General features: G+C 42.2%; 1 protein-coding gene and 1 long non-coding RNA gene across 4 annotated transcripts in view; one reads left to right on the forward strand and one right to left on the reverse strand.

Annotated features, from left to right (window-relative positions):
* On the forward strand, window positions 1–3,246 carry LOC110524747 (uncharacterized). Of its 2 annotated transcripts, none has more exons than XR_016496361.1 (3): window positions 1–179; window positions 271–1,722; window positions 2,081–3,246. It is a non-coding gene; the product is annotated as an uncharacterized LOC110524747 (long non-coding RNA). The 2 variants fall into 2 exon arrangements; XR_016496362.1 differs by having other exon boundaries at window positions 1,571–1,722.
* The window catches only part of LOC149983614 (uncharacterized), a 24,974-nt gene continuing 5,853 nt past the window's right edge, over window positions 3,099–22,219 (reverse strand). The window contains exons 3-15 of one of the 2 annotated variants that reach the window (XM_090236245.1): window positions 18,790–18,911; window positions 17,831–18,009; window positions 17,455–17,575; window positions 17,175–17,265; window positions 15,488–15,579; window positions 13,833–13,912; window positions 13,491–13,694; window positions 13,124–13,272; window positions 11,579–11,786; window positions 11,172–11,336; window positions 7,675–7,756; window positions 7,356–7,477; window positions 3,099–7,219 (exon numbers count right to left, since the gene is read on the reverse strand). In XM_090236245.1, the coding sequence (XP_090092371.1) occupies window positions 6,530–7,219; window positions 7,356–7,477; window positions 7,675–7,756; window positions 11,172–11,336; window positions 11,579–11,786; window positions 13,124–13,272; window positions 13,491–13,694; window positions 13,833–13,912; window positions 15,488–15,579; window positions 17,175–17,265; window positions 17,455–17,575; window positions 17,831–18,009; window positions 18,790–18,911 (2,305 nt within the window). In that variant the 3' untranslated portion in view covers window positions 3,099–6,529. The remainder of the gene's footprint in view (window positions 7,220–7,355; window positions 7,478–7,674; window positions 7,757–11,171; window positions 11,337–11,578; window positions 11,787–13,123; window positions 13,273–13,490; window positions 13,695–13,832; window positions 13,913–15,487; window positions 15,580–17,174; window positions 17,266–17,454; window positions 17,576–17,830; window positions 18,010–18,789; window positions 18,912–22,219) is intronic. The other variant, XM_090236246.1, reaches the window with a different exon arrangement.

The following is a 22,219-nucleotide window of genomic DNA, read 5'->3' on the forward strand; positions in this document are numbered from 1 at the left end:
AGTGTTGTCATCATCAGTCATCTGACACTAAGTGACAGGCTGCGGTTGTTAGCTAGCAGTCCAGCTAAGTCCAATTTGTGCATTATGATGTAGTCCTTTTTAGGTTTTTGTTTTCCAGTAGAATATTATAATAGAAACCCCCACTATATGTGAAGTGCACTGGTGATGAACATAGTAATGTAAGTAAACGTTTATCTGTGTTAAGTTACTAACGTTAGCTACATGGGCTGCAGTGCCAGCTAACGCATCTTTTCTCTTAATTCATTTAAGTGTAGCTAATTCTACGTAAACAACAATAGGGAGAAGAGCGCTCGGCGGAAATGGAGTCCCTAGAGAAAGCTAGAACAAGATGGGTGTCAGGAGTGGGGCAGCAGGAGGAGACCTATACTTGGAAAACGGAGGAGGAATGGAGGGGAAAAGATAGGGCTTGTGTCGGATAAAAATAGTGGGAAAGGGGAGATGGTTTGTTAAATAAGAATGGTAGAAAGTGTAAGCAGGGGGAGCTGAAGACAGGAGGAGAAATGGAAGTGAATAAGTGTGAAGTATCCTATGTGGTAGGTTCGGTGAAGTTATTGTATACCGAGGTATGCACCGAGGATCAGGATGAAGAAGAGTCTGGCAGTAGGAGTGAAGTTTATGGAAAAAAGCGTACTCTTCCCTTTTTGCTGATCCATTTGTGGTTTCACGGTGGGTGAAAAAATTGTTGGGTGATGGTAACTAGAAATAGTCTAGTGATAACTGTTTGTGTTTTTGTGAGGCAGAGGGAGAATACGCTTGGAGTAAAACTAATGAGGGCAAGAAAAGTGAATTGTTTCGTTCTCAAGAAAAGGGCACAAATGAAAGGAGTGATAACAGGGGTAGCAGTAAATATAAAAGTTGACCAGCTGAGGGGAAAGATTCCCGGTGTATGTGATGATCGTCGTTTGATGCGACGCAAACAGGGTGGGGAAACGGAAGTCATTGTCTGTTCTTTTGAAGTTGAGTCTTTGCCCGATAAAGTTTGGATATATAAGTAATCCTGTACGAGCGATGTGCCGACTACATTACGACGCTACAGGTGTCAAGTTTATGGGTATGTGGCAGCAGCGTGTAGGAGGGAGGGTCCAAGGTGTGAGAAATGTGCAGAAGGGCATGAGACAAAGGAATGTGTAGTATGGGGGAAAGTAGTTGTGTTAATTGTTGGTGTGCCCATGGAGCTGGGGATCAGAAATGTCCCTTGCGAGAGAGGCAGGTTGAGGTTTCCAGGGTTAGAGTAGTGCATTAGTTGTCACATTGTACTGAAGGGATGGATCGGAAGTCTCAGGAAAATTGAGGTTGTGGTGGCAGCTGCAGAGAGGTATTTGGGTGTGCTAGACTTGACATCAGAAGAGTTACAGGGTGTGTTAAGTGGTGACGTCCCATCCTTTCAGGGTGATGGCATGAGGTAGGAGTAAATACATTAAATTAGTGGAGTAGGGTGGTGTTCATTTAATTTTATATAATTTTGAAATTAGTGAGTGTAGTGTTAGATGGTAGGGTATTTATTTAGTACATTTGTATTTTTCAAGTGTATAATGGAGTTGTACTCCAGTCTAGTAGATGGCGGTAATGAAACAAATTGGATGTCAACCGCCGTTAAACCTCAGAAGAAATAAACAACAATATGTCTGGATCAAATGGAGATCCTAACATCTCAACTGACGATGACATCATCGACAATGAAGATGAATTCAAGTAATACTGGTATGTTTCAGATGTCATCACAGAGGAAGCATCATCTCTGCGGCTGTGATTTAAGAGATACAGTGTGCGTTTTTTTGTTGGTTTAACTATCCTTGTGGGTACCAGAAGTCCTCACAAGGAACATTCTGACAAGTGGGTACATTTCGCCGGTCCCCATGAGGAAAAATGCTATTTTAGGTTAAGGGTTAGGGAACATAGGATTTAGAAAGGGAATAAATGTTTTGGTCTCCACAAGGATAATAAAACAAAACTGTGTGTGTTGTCATTCACAGCTGTGTACATAAGCCAATAGGGTGTCTGTATTTGTCTGTTAGGAATTGCACATCTTTGCTGTTCTCATATCACTCTCTTTTGGCAGAGTATGTAGCCATCAACACTGCTGGATCAGATCAACTCCTGCCTGGAGGACCTGGAGGAACGCAACGACCAACTACATGAACTGTTGGAATCTAACTGGCAGGCCTGGCAGGAGTTCAGAGTTCAACTGAGCACTGCTACACCCTCAGGAGAGGATCAACAGTCCCTGGACAAAGATTCTCCGGCCTCTGAAGGGGAGAAGGGCGAAGAGGATAAAGCTGGACTACTCAATGTTACACAAAACAACATTCCACCTACCAATATGAGCATCTTTCCTTTTCTCAAGTGTTCATGTGATAGGATTTTCTCTGTCCCTTTCATGTAGCACTTATGAACCCTCCACTAAACTATACAATTTTAATCGATACACAGCTGTTGAACTTTTAAGATGGTTCCTGCTTAGTTAAGTAAAAGAGCCAAAAGCTGAGTACATTCTGTGTTGAAGTGACTAGTTTATGCCACCATCAACACTTACAATGTATACCAATGTTTCAGCTTAGCTATCCGTATAGTCAATTGCCCCCATGATTAGTACTTATTTATCCATGTGCTTGGTGTGGGGTGTAAAAGCATGCAGAATACGCTGTGATTCATGTCATAACTGGGGTGTATTCATTTTGCCGAATTGGTTTCTGTTCCAAAACGTTTTGCAACGAAAACAAGTTTCTATTGCACAAATTCAGGTAGGTCCCTCCCTGTTTCATTTGCTATGTTTGGCTCTAAGATGGTAAACAGTTTCTGTTGTAAAATGTAATGAACACACTGGTGGTAGGTAAGCAGCTAAGTTAATCTCTATGGGGTAATACTACAAATCATATGTGAGCTTTGATTGGTCAATATTTTTCTGTGACACGCAAGAAGAGATTAATGTGTTTGTGTTCCACTTCTTTCCAATTCAGTTTTTCCTTGTCAGATTTAATAACAGTATATTGAATGTGTTACTGTTAATTATCTGAGTGTGACATCTTGAATCACTAGCGTCAAGAACTAGCTCTTTAAAACAATGAGATATTCAATAATCACAGTGAGGCAATTGTCAAATTTTATTATAAATTAAAATGACCCCAATACAGAAAACATCCCAAAAATACATGAAACTTCCAGCTGCTAGAAAACACTTGTTCATCGGTTTGTCATTTGTAGAATAAAAATACATTAAGAAACATACAGCTGTTTGAAATGTCACATAAATGACCCTTTCTGTCGTGCTCTGGTCCTGTATAATATTTCAGTGGGACACAAACCAGAGACAAGACAAATGAGCTTGCTTTCATCAAAGCCAATATGGGTTTGTTTACACAGTTAGCCCAATTGATCTAATTGGTATTTTGACTAAGAACATCTCAGAAAAAAAAATCTGAAAATTGGGCTGCCTGTGTAAACAGTCTATGCATCTGCTCTTCTGCAGTAAAAGTGAACTAATAACAACTGCCCATTCACTGAAAGCATCAGTATCATCTGGGAGAGACTTGTTCCTTGAAAAAAAATACAGTGGCTGTGATTGGGGACTCTTTACTGGAGTGCTACATTACTTGATTCGGTCTTATGTAGTTCTGTCTATAACTTATGAACAATTATCCTATATTCAGGTCTCCTCTCACCAAGAGGCCAGTGACAAATGGTTATCCACGTCTCGTCAATTAAATAGATCACAATCTGGTGAATTATTCAATTTCTTCTGTTGGTGTACTTCAAAATCAGAACTGCTGGTTCTCAGCTTCTGTAACTTTTAGACTGCTACACATTTATTACCACTAGGGAAAATACACTTCCTTCTCTGTGCCTGGAGCCAAGAGATTTTCCTGACCAGTTAGATTACCCCGCTGACGTCTCATGATTATGAAAAACTCCCCAAGTCATATAATTTATTAATTTCATTATTGTTGATATTAATGTTACTAATTTGTAAGGTGACAACTCTACCATGCAATGTTTGTACAGACAATTCTACTCAATGGCTATGGCTGCATTTGGACATCCAGCCCAATTCTGGGCATCCAGCCCAATTCTGGTCTTTTGACCAATCAGATCAGCTTTGAAAAAAGATGCGATTGGTCCATATAGAGGAAACAATATCATAATTGGGCTGCCCATCTATACACAGTCCACTAGTCCAGTGTACTGGAGCTAACAAGATATGCATGAGAAAAAAAATAAACAACTTCTACACTAATTGGCTATCAATGGGGAAAAGACACTTCATTCTCCGTGCCCAAAGCAAAGAGTTTCCTGACCAGTTAGGCTGCGTTTGAACATCCAATTCTGATTTTTTTTCCCCCCACTAAATTGGTATTGTGACTAACCACCGATTTTTTTTCACATCAGATATTTTTCAGAGCTGATTGGTTTAAAGACCAATTAGACCGTGTCTAGACTTGACAGTTCATGCGACGTTTGTATTCTGATCATTGAATTCCAAACACGTCCACATTGTGTCACAGGATTCCATTTTTCTTCAAATGCTGGAACAGGCTAAATCTGACAACTTGATGGCAGTAGCTAGTTTGCAATCCCTTTTAGCTTTGCTTGCTGGCTAACAGGTTATAACTCCAAACAAAAAATTGTTTTTCCAAATAAGCTGGTGGGCTAACATTTATGAAGCCAGCAAACACATTCCTCATGCTAGGAACGCATTTCCTCCAGTTAATCAACATATAATGAAAAAAGGTGTCTCTTGCTGCAAAAACATACATTTTCTGGAGATTTGTTGGCGGAGTGCTGTGACATTGCCCACTGTATTCACTTTTGGTAACCTGATTGCAAAAAGACAGAAATCCACACAGGTGCTGGTCAGAGACTCATTGAGGCAGTTAGCCAGATCTAAACAATTCCAACCACAATCCGACTTTTGTTCATCTAGACCTGTCGTTTCAATGCATCTTCATATTCTAATAACAGAAGTTGCATGTGATTGTCAATTGTGGACACGGCCTTAGTGAAAAAAGATCAGTATTGGGCTGCCTGACTAAACGCAGCCTTTGTTTCTCCAAGTCAGGTCTCATTGTTATGAAAAAGTCCATCCATACCACTTCAATATTGTTGATAACCTTGACAACTGTCATGCAATGTCACTTGTACAGACACTTAAACAAAAAAAAATGACTCTTACTAGTCCAGTGTACAAGGTGTGTGAGAAAAAAAGTACCAACTCAATGTTTAAAAAAGGATGGAAAACCAGCACAAAACTCTTTTACAATGTCATGTTTGTGATGCGTAAGCTTGTTAATGCAACATTGCTTTCAGTTCAGGATTTTTTTAAATATTAACATTAAAATGGGGTGACAGCGTTTGGATATCCCTCATTGTATTAGCTGGCAATAGGTAGGCCTAATGCCTCCAACTGTGAGGGGGAAAAAAAGAGTGCGCACTGAACTTCGCATAAAACTGGTTGTCTCCTGAGAACAAACTCTGGCAAAGAGGATCTATTCTAGGCCAATGTGTTCTCCCTATTCCAGCCACACCTAAAATGATCGTTTTATGGTCTCAGGAGTTGTCAAGTTCTGTTAGACTAGACAACTGTTATAATAGAACATTATGAGTTAAGAACAGCCATATTCAAAGCTCACTAAAATCATGCTCTGCTTCCTAACATTGCAGGAACATCTATAATTGAGTCCTGTCAAAACCATGAGCTTATCGCACAGCCTTATGGAGGTTCAGGTGCAAATTGGGAGCGAAACCAGTGGGATGTAGGCAGTTTCAGCAATCAAGGGGTTAAAGAGCTAAACAAGTCAATTCAAAATGTATTTAGCAGTATAGTGAGGGGAAAGCAGCAGCTCAGGGTGTATCTGAGCTAAATAGACCAAGCAGTTAAGACTTTCCCCCTTTAAAACCCCCCCTCTAACTAATCCCCTCACCTGCTAACATCCAAAGAAATCTCCAGAACAGTTCAGAGAATGTGTAAAAAATGTCAAGGACAATAGCACTTCAACAAAGCTAGGATCAAATCAAGGTTCATAGTTACTCGACATTCAAACAGTACCATTTACTTTTTAAATTCCCACCCCCATCACAAATATTTTCAGATAAGTTGCCTGCTATAATGATTCACTCGGTTCCTGGACTAAAACACCACTCCCTTCCTAAACCTGGCAACAATGTGTTGAGTTAGACATTTAGCTAACTAGAACGACATGTATAAACTAAAAACAGACCTTCATTTTCATTTGACCCTTTCCACACTATGACAGCAACACACACATCCACAATTTCTTCCGCATAATTCTCTTCTCTTTGCACTGAATGCAAATTAGTCATTTCTATCTAGTCGTGTTATTCAAAAAATGAAACACCTAAACACCTACAAATATAGGTTAGAGGATCACCGGTTTTGAGTTGCCAGGTCTATTGAGCTAATGTACCCTGTCCTAGGGTAGAGATTGTACTGGATATTATTTCTTTCTTCCGCTCCCACTCTCCATCCCCCTCCCTTTCTCCTGCTTTCTCTTCCTCAACGTCTCCGTGTTGTCCTCCCGGACTTCCTTTTGGATGGGCCCTTCGCTTTCCCTTTGCCCGTCTTCTCTTCTGGAGCAGCTGCCTTTGCCTCTTCTTCTTCTCCTGTGACTGGGGCTGACTTTTCCTCAACTGCCACTGGCTCCTCCTCTGCGACTGGTGTTGGCTCCTCCTCTGCGACTGGTGCTGGCTCCTCCTCTGCGACTGGTGCTGGCTCCTCCTCTGCGACTGGTGCTGGCTCCTCCTCTGCGACTGGTGCTGGCTCCTCCTCTGCGACTGGTGCTGGCTCCTCCTCTGCGACTGGTGCTAGTTCTGGGCTTGGCTCTTCCTCTGTGACTGGTGCTTGTTCTGCGGTTGGCTCTTCCTCCTTGTCCTCAGGGTTTACTGAGCTCTGCTTCTCTGGGGAGGCTTGAGCCGGAGTCCCCACAGAGCTGCTGGTGGTGGTGAGGTCCTTCAGGGATGAAGCTGAGGGAGTGTTGTTCTGGGGTTCAGGGCAGGGTCTGGAGGACTTCAGTCTGGTGATGGAGATGGTGGGCTGGAGTAAGGCAGGGCTGCTGAGGAGCTCTGAAGGCAGGCTGTTTGAATCTGAGACAGTGTGGTTACTATCACACTCTGAATCGCCGTCCGTACCGTCTATGGGAGTAGGTTCCACTGTCCCATCCTTCTGGCTACGCAAGGCCCTGTACTTCTGTAGGGGAGAGAAGGCAAAAAACACATAGGAAATAAAGGAGATGACTACAACAGACAGGCAAACATGTTAATTTGATGTGTGGTGTCTTAATTCATACACAACCATACACAAGAAATGTGATTATACAACCAACCTTGAGGTTCTCAAAGTGTTTGAGTGACTTGCAGTGCAAGTGGCGGGCTGAGGACTCAAAATGGTAGAACTGCTGGCAGAGTCTACAGAGGAACCCAGCCACAGGAACCACAAAGCTAGAACCTGGGAGACAGGCAGAGACAGGTAAGTCAATGACAACAGAATCACACATAACAAAATCATAATGTGCAATATATAGCTAAATATATAACAGGTACTAATGACTGATTCTGAATGGCTTTCATTTGACTATGGCAAGTCAGTGAGTCTTGCGTAATGACGCAGACAGTGCGTGTCCTCGTGTAGGGTGTGTCACTCACCGTACACCGTGTCAGGGTCAAACTCCTCCTCTTCATCTACATCCTCTAGTAGAGCCACCTCCATCTGGGTTGGCCAGACGTCCTGCCACACCAAATACACACATTACCAAATAGATCCATTACCAACAACGATAACGATATACAGACGTTTCAGGAAGATAATATGTCCCAACATTTCTCCAATATTGATGCTGGGGGAAAAAAGTGAATGTGCGCATGGGAGAAAGAGCAAGAGCTGGAAAAGAGACGTGGTGTGACTAGGAAAACGGACATCAAAACGCTTTAACCAGAGATCATTGTTTTCAAATACCGTAAAAAGAAAAAGTGTTGTCTTGAAGACCAAGTTAATTTGCTTTGACTAGTGTTCTATTTGTACATGTGCATTTGCGGGGCACATCAAAAAATAAACAGAATTCCCTTTCCCCTCCATGTCTCACTCGTGTTCCGCCTGCTCCTGCTACACAGGGCCCCGGCTACAGAAATAAATGCTTCTAAAAAACAGTGGGTATAAAAAAAAATACACAAGCTACATTCCATCCCAAATGATTGACTGAGGCTGGGAAATGTGTTCCAACAACTAGCAGTTTTGGAATAATTGCATCCATTCTATTTTTTGCATATATATATATATATATACACACACAGTGCCTTGCGAAAGTATTCGGCCCCCTTGAACTTTGCGACCTTTTGCCACATTTCAGGCTTCAAACAAAGATATAAAACTGTATTTTTTTGTGAAGAATCACCAACAAGTGGGACACAATCATGAAGTGGAACGACATTTATTGGATATTTCAAACTTTTTTAACAAATCAAAAACTGAAAAATTGGGTGTGCAAAATGATTCAGCCCCCTTAAGTTAATACTTTGTAGCGCCACCTTTTGCTGTGATTACAGCTGTAAGTCGCTTGGGGTATGTCTCTATCAGTTTTGCACATCGAGAGACTGACTTTTTTTCCCATTCCTCCTTGCAAAACAGCTCGAGCTCAGTGAGGTTGGATGGAGAGCATTTGTGAACAGCAGTTTTCAGTTCTTTCCACAGATTCTCGATTGGATTCAGGTCTGGACTTTGACTTGGCCATTCTAACACCTGGATATGTTTATTTTTGAACCATTCCATTGTAGATTGTGCTTTATGTTTTGGATCATTGTCTTGTTGGAAGACAAATCTCCGTCCCAGTCTCAGGTCTTTTGCAGACTCCATCAGGTTTTCTTCCAGAATGGTCCTGTATTTGGCTCCATCCATCTTCCCATCAATTTTAACCATCTTCCCTGTCCCTGCTGAAGAAAAGCAGGCCCAAACCATGATGCTGCCACCACCATGTTTGACAGTGGGGATGGTGTGTTTAGCTGTGTTGCTTTTACGCCAAACATAACGTTTTGCATTGTTGCCAAAAAGTTCAATTTTGGTTTCATCTGACCAGAGCACCTTCTTCCACATGTTTGGTGTGTCTCCCAGGTGGCTTGTGGCAAACTTTAAACAACACTTTTTATGGATATCTTTAAGAAATGGCTTTCTTCTTGCCACTCTTCCATAAAGGCCAGATTTGTGCAATATACGACTGATTGTTGTCCTATGGAGGCTCCCACCTCAGCTGTAGATCTCTGCAGTTCATCCAGAGTGATCATGGGCCTCTTGGCTGCATCTCTGATCAGTCTTCTCCTTGTATGAGCTGAAAGTTTAGAGGGACGGCCAGGTCTTGGTAGATTTGCAGTGGTCTGATACTCCTTCCATTTCAATATTATCGCTTGCACAGTGCTCCTTGGGATGTTTAAAGCTTGGGAAATCTTTTTGTATCCAAATCCGGCTTTAAACTTCTTCACAACAGTATCTTGGACCTGCCTGGTGTGTTCCTTGTTCTTCATGATGCTCTCTGCACTTTTAACGGACGTCTGAGACTATCACAGTGCAGGTGCATTTATACGGAGACTTGATTACACACAGGTGGATTGTATTTATCATCATTAGTCATTTAGGTCTACATTGGATCATTCAGAGATCCTCACTGAACTTCTGGAGAGAGTTTGCTGCACTGAAAGTAAAGGGTCTGAATAATTTTACACGCCCAATTTTTCAGTTTTTGATTTGTTAAAAAAGTTTGAAATATCCAATAAATGTCGTTCCACTTCATGATTGTGTCCCACTTGTTGTTGATTCTTCACAAAAAAATACAGTTTTATATCTTTATGTTTGAAGCCTGAAATGTGGCAAAAGGTCGCAAAGTTCAAGGGGGCCGGATACTTTCGCAAGGCACTGTATATAAGGCTACTTTGCAAATTGCTAGTGCCATTTACAATTAATTAGTCTAGGATATAAACCCCCTAAACATACAGGTTCCACAATGGCAATATGCAAAAACATTAGTTCGTTTTTTTCAAAGAGCATATTGTCATCGGCTTCATTAAGCCTAGGCCTACTCACCAAACAGATGCAGTGACTGTAATTCATCCCCTTGCACTGTTCAATGTGGATTTTTTAAAATCCCTTTAGAAAATTCCAAAGAACCGGCATAATAAACTGTCACATGTCGGTAGGACAATATCGAAAAGATTTTGGTTCATAAACCATAAAACAAAATTCAACACACCAAACTGAGCCCCGAACCTTAAATCGCAGTAGTTGTTTTCTTGACTGAATATACAAGGCAATTTAGCAATTGGGATTTTCTATCTGTAATGGTTACGATAAATTAGGCATTGTTGTGCACTGTTGGGATACAGATAAATGCACACATTTATCCCAGTGTGGGACCTTATGTTCTAAAAAATATACACTACCGTTCAAAAGTTTGGGGTCACTTAGAAATGTCCTTGGTTTTTAAAGAAAAACACATTGTGTCCATTTTGCAGGTACTATTTAATGAAGCTGCCAGTTGAGGACTTGTGAGGCGTTAGTTTCTCAAACTAGACACTAATGTACTTGTTCTCTTGCACACTGGGGCCTCCCACTCTGATTAAAGCCAGTTTGCTCTGGTCTATGAAGGGAGTAGTACGAGATCTTTAGTTTTTTGGCAATTTCTCACATGGAATAGTCTACATTTCTCAGAACAAGAATAGACTGACGAATTTCAGAAGAAAGTGCTTTATTTCTGGACATTTTGAGCCTGTAATCCAACCCACAAATGCTGATGCTCCAGATACTCAACTAGTCTAAATAAGGCCAGTTTTATTGCTTCTTTAATTAGCATAAGTTTTCAGCTGTGCTAACATAATAGCAAAATGTTTTTTTAATGATCAATTAGCCTTTTAAAATGATAAACTTGGATTAGCTAACACAACGTGCCATTGGAACACAGGAGTGATGGTTGCTGATAATGGGCCTCTGTACGCCTATGTAGATATTCCATAAAAAAAGAATTTCTAAGCGACCACAAACTTTTGAACGGTAGTGTATATATTTTCCATTCCAAAAAATAATGTGAGTACTATAACAGTAAAAAAATAAAATAATCAAATGCCCATCCCCATGTGTGAAAAGGCGTGTGCATATGCCTAACCTTCCCATGGGAGCTGCCTTCGCCGCCATCTTCCATTTCCTCTTCGTCCCCCTCTTCCTCCTCACATGCCTCCTCCTCCTCCTCGTCTCCATCGTCTACAAAGCAGCCTTGTGCATCCATGGCAACCAGTTCAGCCAAGGCCTTTGGCCCCCCCTCCTCCCGAAGCTGTAGTGAGAGGAGCAAAGAACAGTGAATAAGGAGGGAATGGTTTGACAAGGTTTAGGGCCCAAGTGGCACCCTATTATTCCCTATTTAGTGCACTACTTTCAACTAGGGACCATAGGGCTCTGGTCAAAAGTAGTGCATCCTGTACCACTAGGGGGCCAGTAGGGACTCCAAAAATGTAATACATTTATTGGATTTCCAAGCTGCCGAGGCAGAGTACACACACACACACACACACACACCTCGTCAACTCTCTGCTTGTGCCCCTGGGACTGCATGTGCTCCAGGAACAGGAGTGGGCTCCTGAAGTGCCTCTTGCAGACGGTACAGGAAGGATTGGAGGTGCGGCTGGCCAGCTTGTGCTCCCTGGTCCTGCGGTGCACCAAGACTGTACTGGTGTAGTGGATTTTGCAGGTAGCACACCAAAGCTGCGGGCTGGGTTTCTTCTCTCTGTGTTACACACACGCAGCTACATGAGTGGAAAGTTAAGTTCCTCTGCGTACACATCACAGACAAACTGAAACGATCCACCCAAGTCAACCTCAGGAGGCTGAAAAAAAATGTGTCTTGTCACCTAAAACTTTTTGCACAATTGAGAGCATCCTTTCGGGCTGAATCAATACGGCAACTACACCGCCCACAACCACAGGGCTTTCCAGAGGGGGGTGCACAATGCATCACCAGGGGCGAACTACCTGCCCTCCAGGACACCGACAGCACCCAATGTCACAGGAAGGCCATAAAGATCATCAAGGACAACAACCACCCGAGCCACTGCCTGTTCACCCCGCTATCATCCAGAAGGCGAGGTCAGTACAGGTGCATCAAAGCTGGGACCGAGAGACTGAAAAACAGCTTCTATCTCAAGGCCATCAGACTGTTAAACAGCCATCACTAACACTGCTACCAACATAGACTCAAATCATTGGCCACTTTAATAAATGGATCACTAGTCACTTTAATAATGACACTTTAATAATGTTTACATATCTTGCATTACTCATACCGTATTCTATACCATCTACTGCATCTTGCCTATGCCGCTCTGTCATTGCTCATCCATATATTTATAGGTATATATTCTTATTTCATCCCTTTGATGTGTGTATTAGGTAGTTGTGGAATTGTTATATTACTTGTTGATTGTTGAAACTTTAATGGGTTACAGAGTTAATGTATTGAGCTGTATCTAAAGATATTTTCTTTAGTTATTTACACATGTAATTGTATTAGAATTCGTGTGTTGGAGATTGAGAGAACTACATACATTTCTGTTGTATTGGATTACGCTATTGACTGCAAGTTCCAGAATGCCTTGCGCCAGGAAATAGAGAGCGAACGCCCAGTTATGTACAACTGATTATCCTGACTTTCACTAGCAACTTTCTTTTATTGTTTTGTTAAATGTAACGTGAACAAGTAGTGTTACGAAAAGAAGCATTAATTTCAAACCCGACGTCCCGAGTCATTACTTTGAAGACAGTTATTCTAGATTGATATCGCTGCACTGCCGGAACTAGAAGCACAAGCATTTCGCTTCACTCGCAATAACATCTGCTAACCATGCGTATGTGACCAATAAAATGTGATTTGATGGCCATCTGGGTCATATTCACAAAGACAAACTATAGCAAAACTTTTTTCAACGGAAAACAAGTGTTTCTTATTGGACAATTTTAGGCAGACCCTTGCTGTTTCAGTCAGTTGTTTAATTCGGTACCTATCGCCTAACTATTGGGTCTTACTTAAATCCCATTTACCTGTCACCAACGTGCACTAGTACTGACCCGTCCTTGAAGGAGGAGCTGTCTCCGCAGCCTCCCTGCAGCGAATCCTGGACGCGGGGCATCAGGGTGACCAGACAGGCGCTGGACATGTGTTGGATCTCCATCATCCTCTGCTGGTGGACCAGGCCGTTCATGTGGCTCTGGAAGTCCTAATGAGGAAGAGAGAGGGATACAGCGAGGTGTGAAGAGAGGGACACAGAGATATGACACAAGAGGGATTCCTGTCTCACTAGCCTCGGGCTGACAGCTCAACCATGTGGCAGCTAATGAACTTGACTAACAGGGTCGCTGAAGGGTCAAGCTGAGTGCTTGCCTTGGACCATTCAAACGCAAACATTCCACTCTACACCCTCAGGGGGTACTCTACCTGCTGGTTGTGACAGGCCAGAGTGCAGATGTAGCAATAGAACTTGTTGGCAGCATCACCCCCCTCCTTGCCCTCTTCCTGCCCCCTTTCCAATGCCCCTGGGGCAGCCTTGCCCTCTGCCATGTCCTCCAGGCCTGGAGTGAATGCCTGGCTCTCACCACTCAGCTGCTCAGAGGCTGGCATGGCCGACACTCCACTCTGAACCTGCTCATACACAAGGACCCTCAGATCAGGTCATCTCACTTTCTGTGAGCAAAAATCGGTGCCCCGCTACCCATCTGGACTAGCATTACAATCACGGTTTAGGCTTCAGTAAAGCCCTCTGTAACAAATAAAACTCACCTCGGCTGCTCTGCTCTCCTCCATTGCCTCTGCAGTCACTGGTTCAGCTATGCTCCCACCCTCCTCCAGAATGACACAGTCTGTTATTGGAAAGAACAGGTGAGAACTAGTCCTACCAAGCCAAAAGGTGAAAGGCAAGTGCTTAAGCCACAGAGATATACCGATCTATGGTGTTCTGTAGATATGGCTGTAGCTCTGTGGGAGTAAGAGGCTTGGAATGGCTGCTGGAATGGTACACCATAGACAATAGTATGTGGACACCCCTTCAAATGAGTGGATTCGGCTATTGCAGCCACACCCGTTGCTGACAGGTCTATAAAATCGAGCATACAGCCATGCAATCTCAATAGACAAACCTTGGCAGAAGAACGGCCCGTATGAAAGAGCTCATTGACTTTCAACATGGCAACGTCATAGGATGCCACCTTCCCAACAAGTCAGTTTGTCAAATGTCTATCCTGCTAGAGCTGCCCCGGTCAACTGTAAGTGCTGTTATTGTGAGGTGGAAACGTCTAGCAGCAACACCGGCTCAACCGTGAAGTGGTAGGCCACACAAGCTCACAGAACAGGACCACCAAGTGCCGAAGTGAGTGGCGTACAAAAAAATTCTGTCCGAGGCCTCCCAAGTGGCCTAAGGCATTGCATCGCAGTGCTAGCTGTGCCACTAGATCCTGGTTCGAGTCCAGGCTCTGCAATATCAAATGCACGAGTTACACCAGTAATGCACAATCCCTCCATCAGTGCTCAGACTGTCCGCAATAGGCTGAGAGGCGCTGGACTGGGGGCTTGTAGGCCTGTTGTAAGGCAGGTCCTCACCAGACATCACCGGCAACAACATTGCCTATGGGCAAAAACCCACCGTCGCTGACGAGTCGCGGTTTTGTCTCAGTGGTGATGGTCGGATTCGCGTTTATCGTCGAAGAAATGAGCGTTACACAGACTCCTGTACTCTGGAGCGGGATCGATTTGGAGGTGGATGGTCCGTTATGGTCTGGGGCGGTGTGTCACAGCATCATCGAACTGAGCTTGTCGTCATTACAGGCAATCTCAACTCTGTGCGTTACAGGGAAGACATCCTCCTCCCTCACGTGGTACCCTTCCTGCAGGCTCATCCTGACAATGCCACCAGCCATACTGCTCGTTCTGTGCATGATTTACTGCAAGACAGGAATATCAGTGTTCTGCCATGGCCAGCGAAGAGCCCGGATCTTAATACCATTGAGCACGTCTGGGACCTGTTGGATCGGAGGGTGAGGGCTAGGGCCATTCCCCCCCAGAAATGTACGGGAACTTGCAGGTGCCTTGGTGGAAGAGTGGGGTAACATCTCACAGCAAGAACTGGCAAATCTGGTGCAGTCCAAGAGAAGGCGATGTACTGCAGTACCTAATGCAGCTGGTGGCCACACCAGATACTGACTGTTACTTTTGATTTTGACCCCCCTTTGTTCAGGGACACATTATTCCATTTCTATTACTCACATGTCTGTGGAACTTGTTCAGTTTATGTCTCAGTTGTTGAATCTGGTTATGTTCATACAAATATTTACACATGATAAGTTTGCTGAAAATAAAACGCAGTTCACAGTGAGAGGACGTTTCTTTTTTTTTTTTTTGCTGAGTTTACTTTTGGTCATGTAGTGTATGTGAACACAAACCTCCAGGCTGGCAGTCAACCGGTGGGCTTTGACACGCTGCTGCACTCAGGACCCCGCCTGTCTCAGGAGGCTGCTCCACAGTCCCCTCTAACCTGGGACAGAGAAGGATAGAGAAATAAAGGATACGTGTCACTACTAGCTGCTACCCTCCAAGGACTCATCACAGCATATAGATATTCTAATCTGAAGATATACATAAGCAAAACAAGAAAGAGGCTTGACACCCACCAGCTCAGATTGTTGTGAAATGTAGTTAGAAATAGTTAGAAACAGGTAAGACTAGCATTCTTACAACATTACTTTGTTGAAATATAACTTCATATCTGAGAAATTAATTGCACCCAAATTGGCCATTTTCATTTTTAGGATTCATATAAATCACTAAATATAGTACCTAACCTCAGATTCGAAAAATAACATCTAATAAAAAAAATCTAGTAATCCCAAAAACAATTGTCAAAAGCCACCAACGGACCCCCACACCCAACAACGAGTGTACAGTATCAGTTTTCTATGTTTGACAAGTAGTATGATGCTGCAGCATGGAGTATTGTTTCTTCTTCCTATGCAATGTATTCGCAGTGAATTTGGTGATGTGTGCACCCCCCCCCCCTAAATTGTTAGGTTTCTGTCCCAACCTACATTCTGATATTACCAGGTTCTGACCACTAAATGGTGCTGTTCCTGCTATTAAGTGAAATAAAAATGTGTTAGATTCCCCTAATGTTAAAGGGATAGTTCACCCAAATTACATTATTTCCCTTACCTGTAAGCAGTCTATTGACAAGGTATGATGGCAAACAATGCTTTGGTTGTTTGCCACTGTTTCAAATACATATATTTTATTTTTTAGCATTTGTGGAACAAATCCAAAGCAAGTCAATGGTACCTATATTAGAATTTTCCTGCTTCATGTTAAAATCATCCTAAAGTACCCCCAAAATTGATTGTGTAAATCAATGACGCTACTTATTTTCCTGCTTCATGTTAAAATCATCCTAAAGTACACCCAAAATTGATTGTGTAAATCCATGATTTGGATATGAAGTGCGAAAATGCTAATATTAGGTATTGGATTTGTGCGACATATTCAAAAAAGTTGAAACAATGGCCAGGTAAACAAAACCAAAGCATGGGTTGCTAAAAAATTAAATAACAGTAGCACAATCGTCACAACACAGCCGGCAATGCCATCATCCTCTTTTACCACTTCAACAAATCTTGTACAGTTAGGCCCTAAAGTTTATAGGCTTACTTACACATTAAATACCAGATAGCCTAAAATAATTAAAGAAAAAACACAAATGTAGGCTATAGATATACATTTCACAAAAATGGTAAATCCATAAATGTAAGGTATTGTTTTCTTTATTCAACATGCCCACCACCTACACCCCCTTCATCCACACAATATCTAATAACCCGAAACCCGCCCAGTTATGAGTTAACCCATGCATCACCAGCGTGGAGGGTCCGTGGGTGGCTTGTTGTACTATCAGTTAGCTTAATTTCTCAGATATCAAATTATATCGCAACAAAATGTCGTTGTAGGAATGCTAATCTAATCTGTTTCTAAGTACAGAAACGATTTCAAAGCAATTTGATGGTGGGTGTCATGGCTTGCTGAAATAAAATGCAAAGACCCACGAGGAATGCATTTTTTCAAACTCAAAACAGTACTACTTACACCTCAGTCCTCTGCTTCTTCAATGCCGGCTCCTCAGGCTCCGGTTGCACTGAAGGCTGTGCCTGTCCATCTGGCCCTCCCACTCCTCCATCTGCAGGAAGAGGGAGACAGAGCTGTCATGTGCTACTGTACCAACCACAGAATTACTGGTTTCACACCCACTCAAAAACAGAGAAGAAATAGGAAAAGAGGAAGCAACCAACAACAAAAAAAGGTAGCTGCAAATAAAAACCTTAAATGATAACACCAGCTAGCAGTGAGTGTTCAGGTACGGTCCTACCTTTCAGAGCCTTATCATTGGTTTCCCCTGATGTCCTGCTGGCTGCAGGTCGGCTAAATGTGCTCCCCAAGGCTCTCTGCTCATTTTCCCTCTTCCGATCTGGCTGCCGTGACCCATAGTCCTACATGAACAGGGTGAGGCATTTGATCAACAATTCAACTGCTCTCTCAGCAATCAACGTGTGCAACAGGTATAGAGGACTCAAATGTTAAAGATTATAATATTGACCAATTCAGTATTTCCATAAGCAATTATCATCAAGTCTCCTCATTGTTTTGATACTGTGGGGTAAAACTATCTTAGCCAACAACTGAGTAAAACACAAAACTGTTAGCTTGTCAAACAGAAATCCATAGTTAAATAGAGGTTTGATTACGTTGTTGTTGTTGTTGTAGTAGCGGGAGTGGGGGTGGTAGTGTCGGGCAGGGAAGCCCATGTGGGGGGTCTTGATGGACATGCCCATGGGTACAGGGCCCATGAGAGAGGACCGGGCCCCTGCAGCAAAGAACTGGGTGAACTGCTGCCCACTCACTGCTGCAAAGCCCTGCATGCTACCTGGAGTGCCAGAGACAGGAGAGATAGAGGTAGGAAGAAAGTGTGGGAGGAGATGAGCATGAGGAGAAAAAAATAATTGGTGGAAAAACTTTCAGCACTGGTGTAAAGTATTTAAGTAAAAATACATTAAGTAGTACTTTAAAGTATCTGTACTTTACCATTTATATTTTTGACAACTTTTACTTCACTACACATTCCTAAAGAAAATAATGCACTTTTTACTCCAACATTTTCCCTGACACCTAAAAGTACTTGTTACATTTGGACAGGAAAATGGTCCAAGACACACACTTATCAAGAGAACATCTTTGGCATCTGATGTGGCAGACTCACTCAACACAAATGCTTTGTTTGTAAATACAAAAACAAGACAATTGTGCTGTCTGGTTTGCTTAATATAAGAAATATGATACTTAAGTACATTTTACGAATTGAATTTAAAGATTGATACTTAAGTATATTTAAAAGCAAATACAAAGTAGTATTTTATACTAGGTGACTTTCACTTGAGTCATTTTCTATTAAGATATCTTTACTTTAACTCAAGTATGACTATTGGGTACTTTTCCCACCACTTTTTCCAGCAGTAGGGTAGTGCCAGAGTTTCTATCAGGTGGTCTTCGGAACTACAAGGCGTTCTACAGTCAGTGATAACAGTTCAGAGAAACTGACAGCTTTTTCACGTACGCACCAGCTGTAGATAAAATTATGTACTACAGTACCGATTTTTTAAAAACATTTTTTAATCTGTCGTTTTCTGACATTCTGAAATGCGCTCACCTTGCATCTGCTGCATCATTATAGCCCCTTGTAACATTGGGTTGGGGGCCATGATGGAGGCCCGAGTGGCCATGTTGACCACACGGGGAGGTGGAGGAGCAGGGCCTGGTACAGCCATGGCCCTGGTCATAACAGAGGGAATGGGCATTACTAAGCAGTATTTATATACTTAACAAAAATATTTAAAAAACATGCAACAATTTCAATGATTTTACTGAGTTAGTTCATATAAAGGATATCAGTCATTTGAAATAAATTCATTAGGCCCTAATCTATGGATTTCACACAACTGGGCCAGCCAATCAGAATGACCCCCCCCCACAAAAGGCTTTATTAGACAGAAATTCTCCTCAGTTTCATCAGCAGTCCGGGTGGCTGGTGTTAGACGATCTTGCGGTTGTGAGGCAGGTTGGACATACAGCCAAATTCTCTAAAAATATGTTGTGGCAGCTTATGGTAGAGAAATTTACTTTCAATTCTCTTGCAACAGCTCGTGGACATTCTTGCACTCAGCATGCCAATTGCATGCTCCCTTAAAACTTGAGACATCTGTAGCATTGTGTTGTATGACAAAACTGCACATTTGAGGGGCCTTTTGTCCCCAGTTTAATCAGCTTCTTGATATGCCACACGTGTCAGTTGGATGTATTATCTTGGTAAAGGAGAAATGCTCACTAACAGGGATGTAAACACATTGCACAAAATGAGAGAAATAATATTTTTGTGCATATGGAACATTTCTGGGATCTTTTATTTCAGCTCATGAAACATGGGACCAACACTTTACATGTTGCGTTTATATTTGTTCAGTATATTTACACACAATACAGCCAAAGTCAAACAATTGGCCACGTTCATTTCGATAACAAATACTATTTAAACATTAAAATGTGGAGCGCGTTCAGCAGGACAGAACAGTTTCCAAAGTTTATTCCACAGAAACTATACTGTTCTGAATGACCATGGGTATATTCATTTAGACGAAGACAGTAGCAAACAATAGCAAAATCTTTTGCAATGGAAACATTTTACAACAAAAACATGGAGTTTCTATTGGATACAATCAGGTAGGTTCCCTCCCGTTTAGTTCTCTTTACCTCTGTTGGCTTCAAGTTGTTTCCTAGTGAATAAACCTTGGGTTGAAGAAGGTTGTGATTATGGGGGAGTGCTGCACAGGTTTTTGCAAATGGTCACACCATAACCACCACACAAGACATGTTTTTTTCCAGAAACGCAAAAACAGTCTTACAAACCGTTACAGAACGTAGAGAAATGTTTCATTACCTGAACGCACCCCTGGAAAATTCAACCAAGATAAACATCACACCACCTGCCTGATATATCAGCAACAAGTGGTGTAGCGGAGGGTTATACACCTTTTTTATTTCTTTCAGTGAGCATTGCGTATACTCACTTCCAAGATGGACCCCCATTAGTCGACTGGTAGATTGTTTGGTCGATCAAGATTGTTTTAGTAGAGCAGTAGCAAATATATACTTTTTCATAGTACAGTTGACACCGGTCTGACTCGCGCCAATCTCAGTAAACTAATACATTGCAGAGGCCGCGTGGATGCCACAGTGGCTAAGATGCACGAGACGTTCTCCAGAACGTGCTCTCCCGCCAATCTGTTCAGTCATTGTTTCATAACTTCGTGTGAATTGTTTGTGTATATCAATTCCCCATTACATGTTTAACCAGTAGTACATTTAATGTTAATTCCTAATCTACAATGTTCGTTTAGAGTAACTTCTGATAACGCATTCAATTTATTATTCCAGTCTTACCTTTCAGAGTGGACACACTGTTTGCAGAGCTCACAACCTATGCTACACTTGTGAGAAACAAGTTTTGGTTTATTTAATTCCATTTATGAGTTGTCAATTTAGTCATGGTCTTGTTTGGAAAGCTACTGTCCATGTTGAGAAAGGACTACACTTAGAAGTAGGCCTTTAGGCTACCTGGCCTGAATGCAAATGTAGGCATATAAATGTGGTTTACGCCATATCAATTATGTAGTACAATACAAAAATCATGTACAAAGTAGCCTACACAAATCGCAAATATATTTCACCCGTGCCCCACACACCTAGTTTCAGAGGAAACTCAAGCAACATTGCCCGAGCTTAACTGGTTGTCGCATTGAGCAGCTCACAGATTTGAACAACATCGGTAGGGTAGGAAAGATGTTTCAACTTATGATAATACCAGTAAATGCTAACTAAGGCAACAATGGGTATGCAAAGCATTAAAAAAGTTTGGTCGAAAGTCAGTTGGATCTTTGCGATGCGCAACTCAGTCATCATGCTCTGTTTGAATATACTTTTATTTTTTTACCTTTATTTCACTAGGCATGTCAGTTAAGAACAAATTCTTATTTCCAATGACCCCCTAGGCACAGTGGGTCAGCTGCCTTGTTCAGGGGCAGAACGACCGATTTCCACCTTATCAGCTCGGGGATTCGATCTTGCAACCTTACAGTTAATAAATAGTCCACCGCTCTAACCACTAGGCTACCTGCCACCCCTAAAGGCTTTGCAGATAAAAACTTCCTTATTTCATGATGATTTGTATAATTTGGGAGGGTATTTACTTTTGAAAACTCTGCCACTACATTGGAGCCTACAGGACAGAAACCCCACTAGCCAAAAAGTCTCTTGCTAGGTGCACAATTGAATTAAAAGCAACTACACCCTCACTCATTTTGTTTCTTCCCCAGACCTAAAATGTGTTATCCTGGTGTGCAGTGGTGATTTTAGCATGTACATCTTTAAAAAAAAATATATTCTTTTAAATTGAACCTTTATTTAACCAGGCAAGTCAGTTAAGAACAAACTCTTATTTTCAATGGCAGCCTAGGAACAGTGGGTTAACTGCCTGTTCAGGGGCAGAACGACAGATTTGTACCTTGTCAGCTCAGGGGTTTGAACTTGCAACCTTCCGGTTACTAGTCCAACACACTAGGCTACCCTGCCGCCCCTTGATGGGGCAAACTGAAAAGGAGCATGCCAGCAAAGCCAACAACACTAAACAATACATTAATTGCACCATAACAGTGACAAACCATACCCACATTAAGCTGTCCCAAAATCAAAGTCCCAACAGCAGTTCCAACACCTTACCACAGCTACACCTGGCTATCAGCAGAGCCTTGTCTAGCAGCAAAACAGTTAATTCAGTCTCATTTCCTGCCTTAGAAAAAAATTATATTATATTGCTGACTTGCTGACTGCCAATTGAGATGCACAAACTATGGCATAAGTGGACGACGAACAGATAGGAGGCGATCCGTAATTTTGACTAAGACATTAACGAGCGAGCTGTGATGGACGTAGTCAGTATACAGTGGCTTGTGAAAGTATTCACCCCCCTTAGCATTTTTTCTATTTTGTTGCCTTACAACCTGGAATTATTATTATTATATGTTTTT

The sequence above is a fragment of the Oncorhynchus mykiss genome, chromosome 5 (assembly GCF_057628025.1).
Source record: "Oncorhynchus mykiss isolate SJ-2025 chromosome 5, ASM5762802v1, whole genome shotgun sequence".
NCBI lineage: Eukaryota > Metazoa > Chordata > Actinopteri > Salmoniformes > Salmonidae > Oncorhynchus > Oncorhynchus mykiss.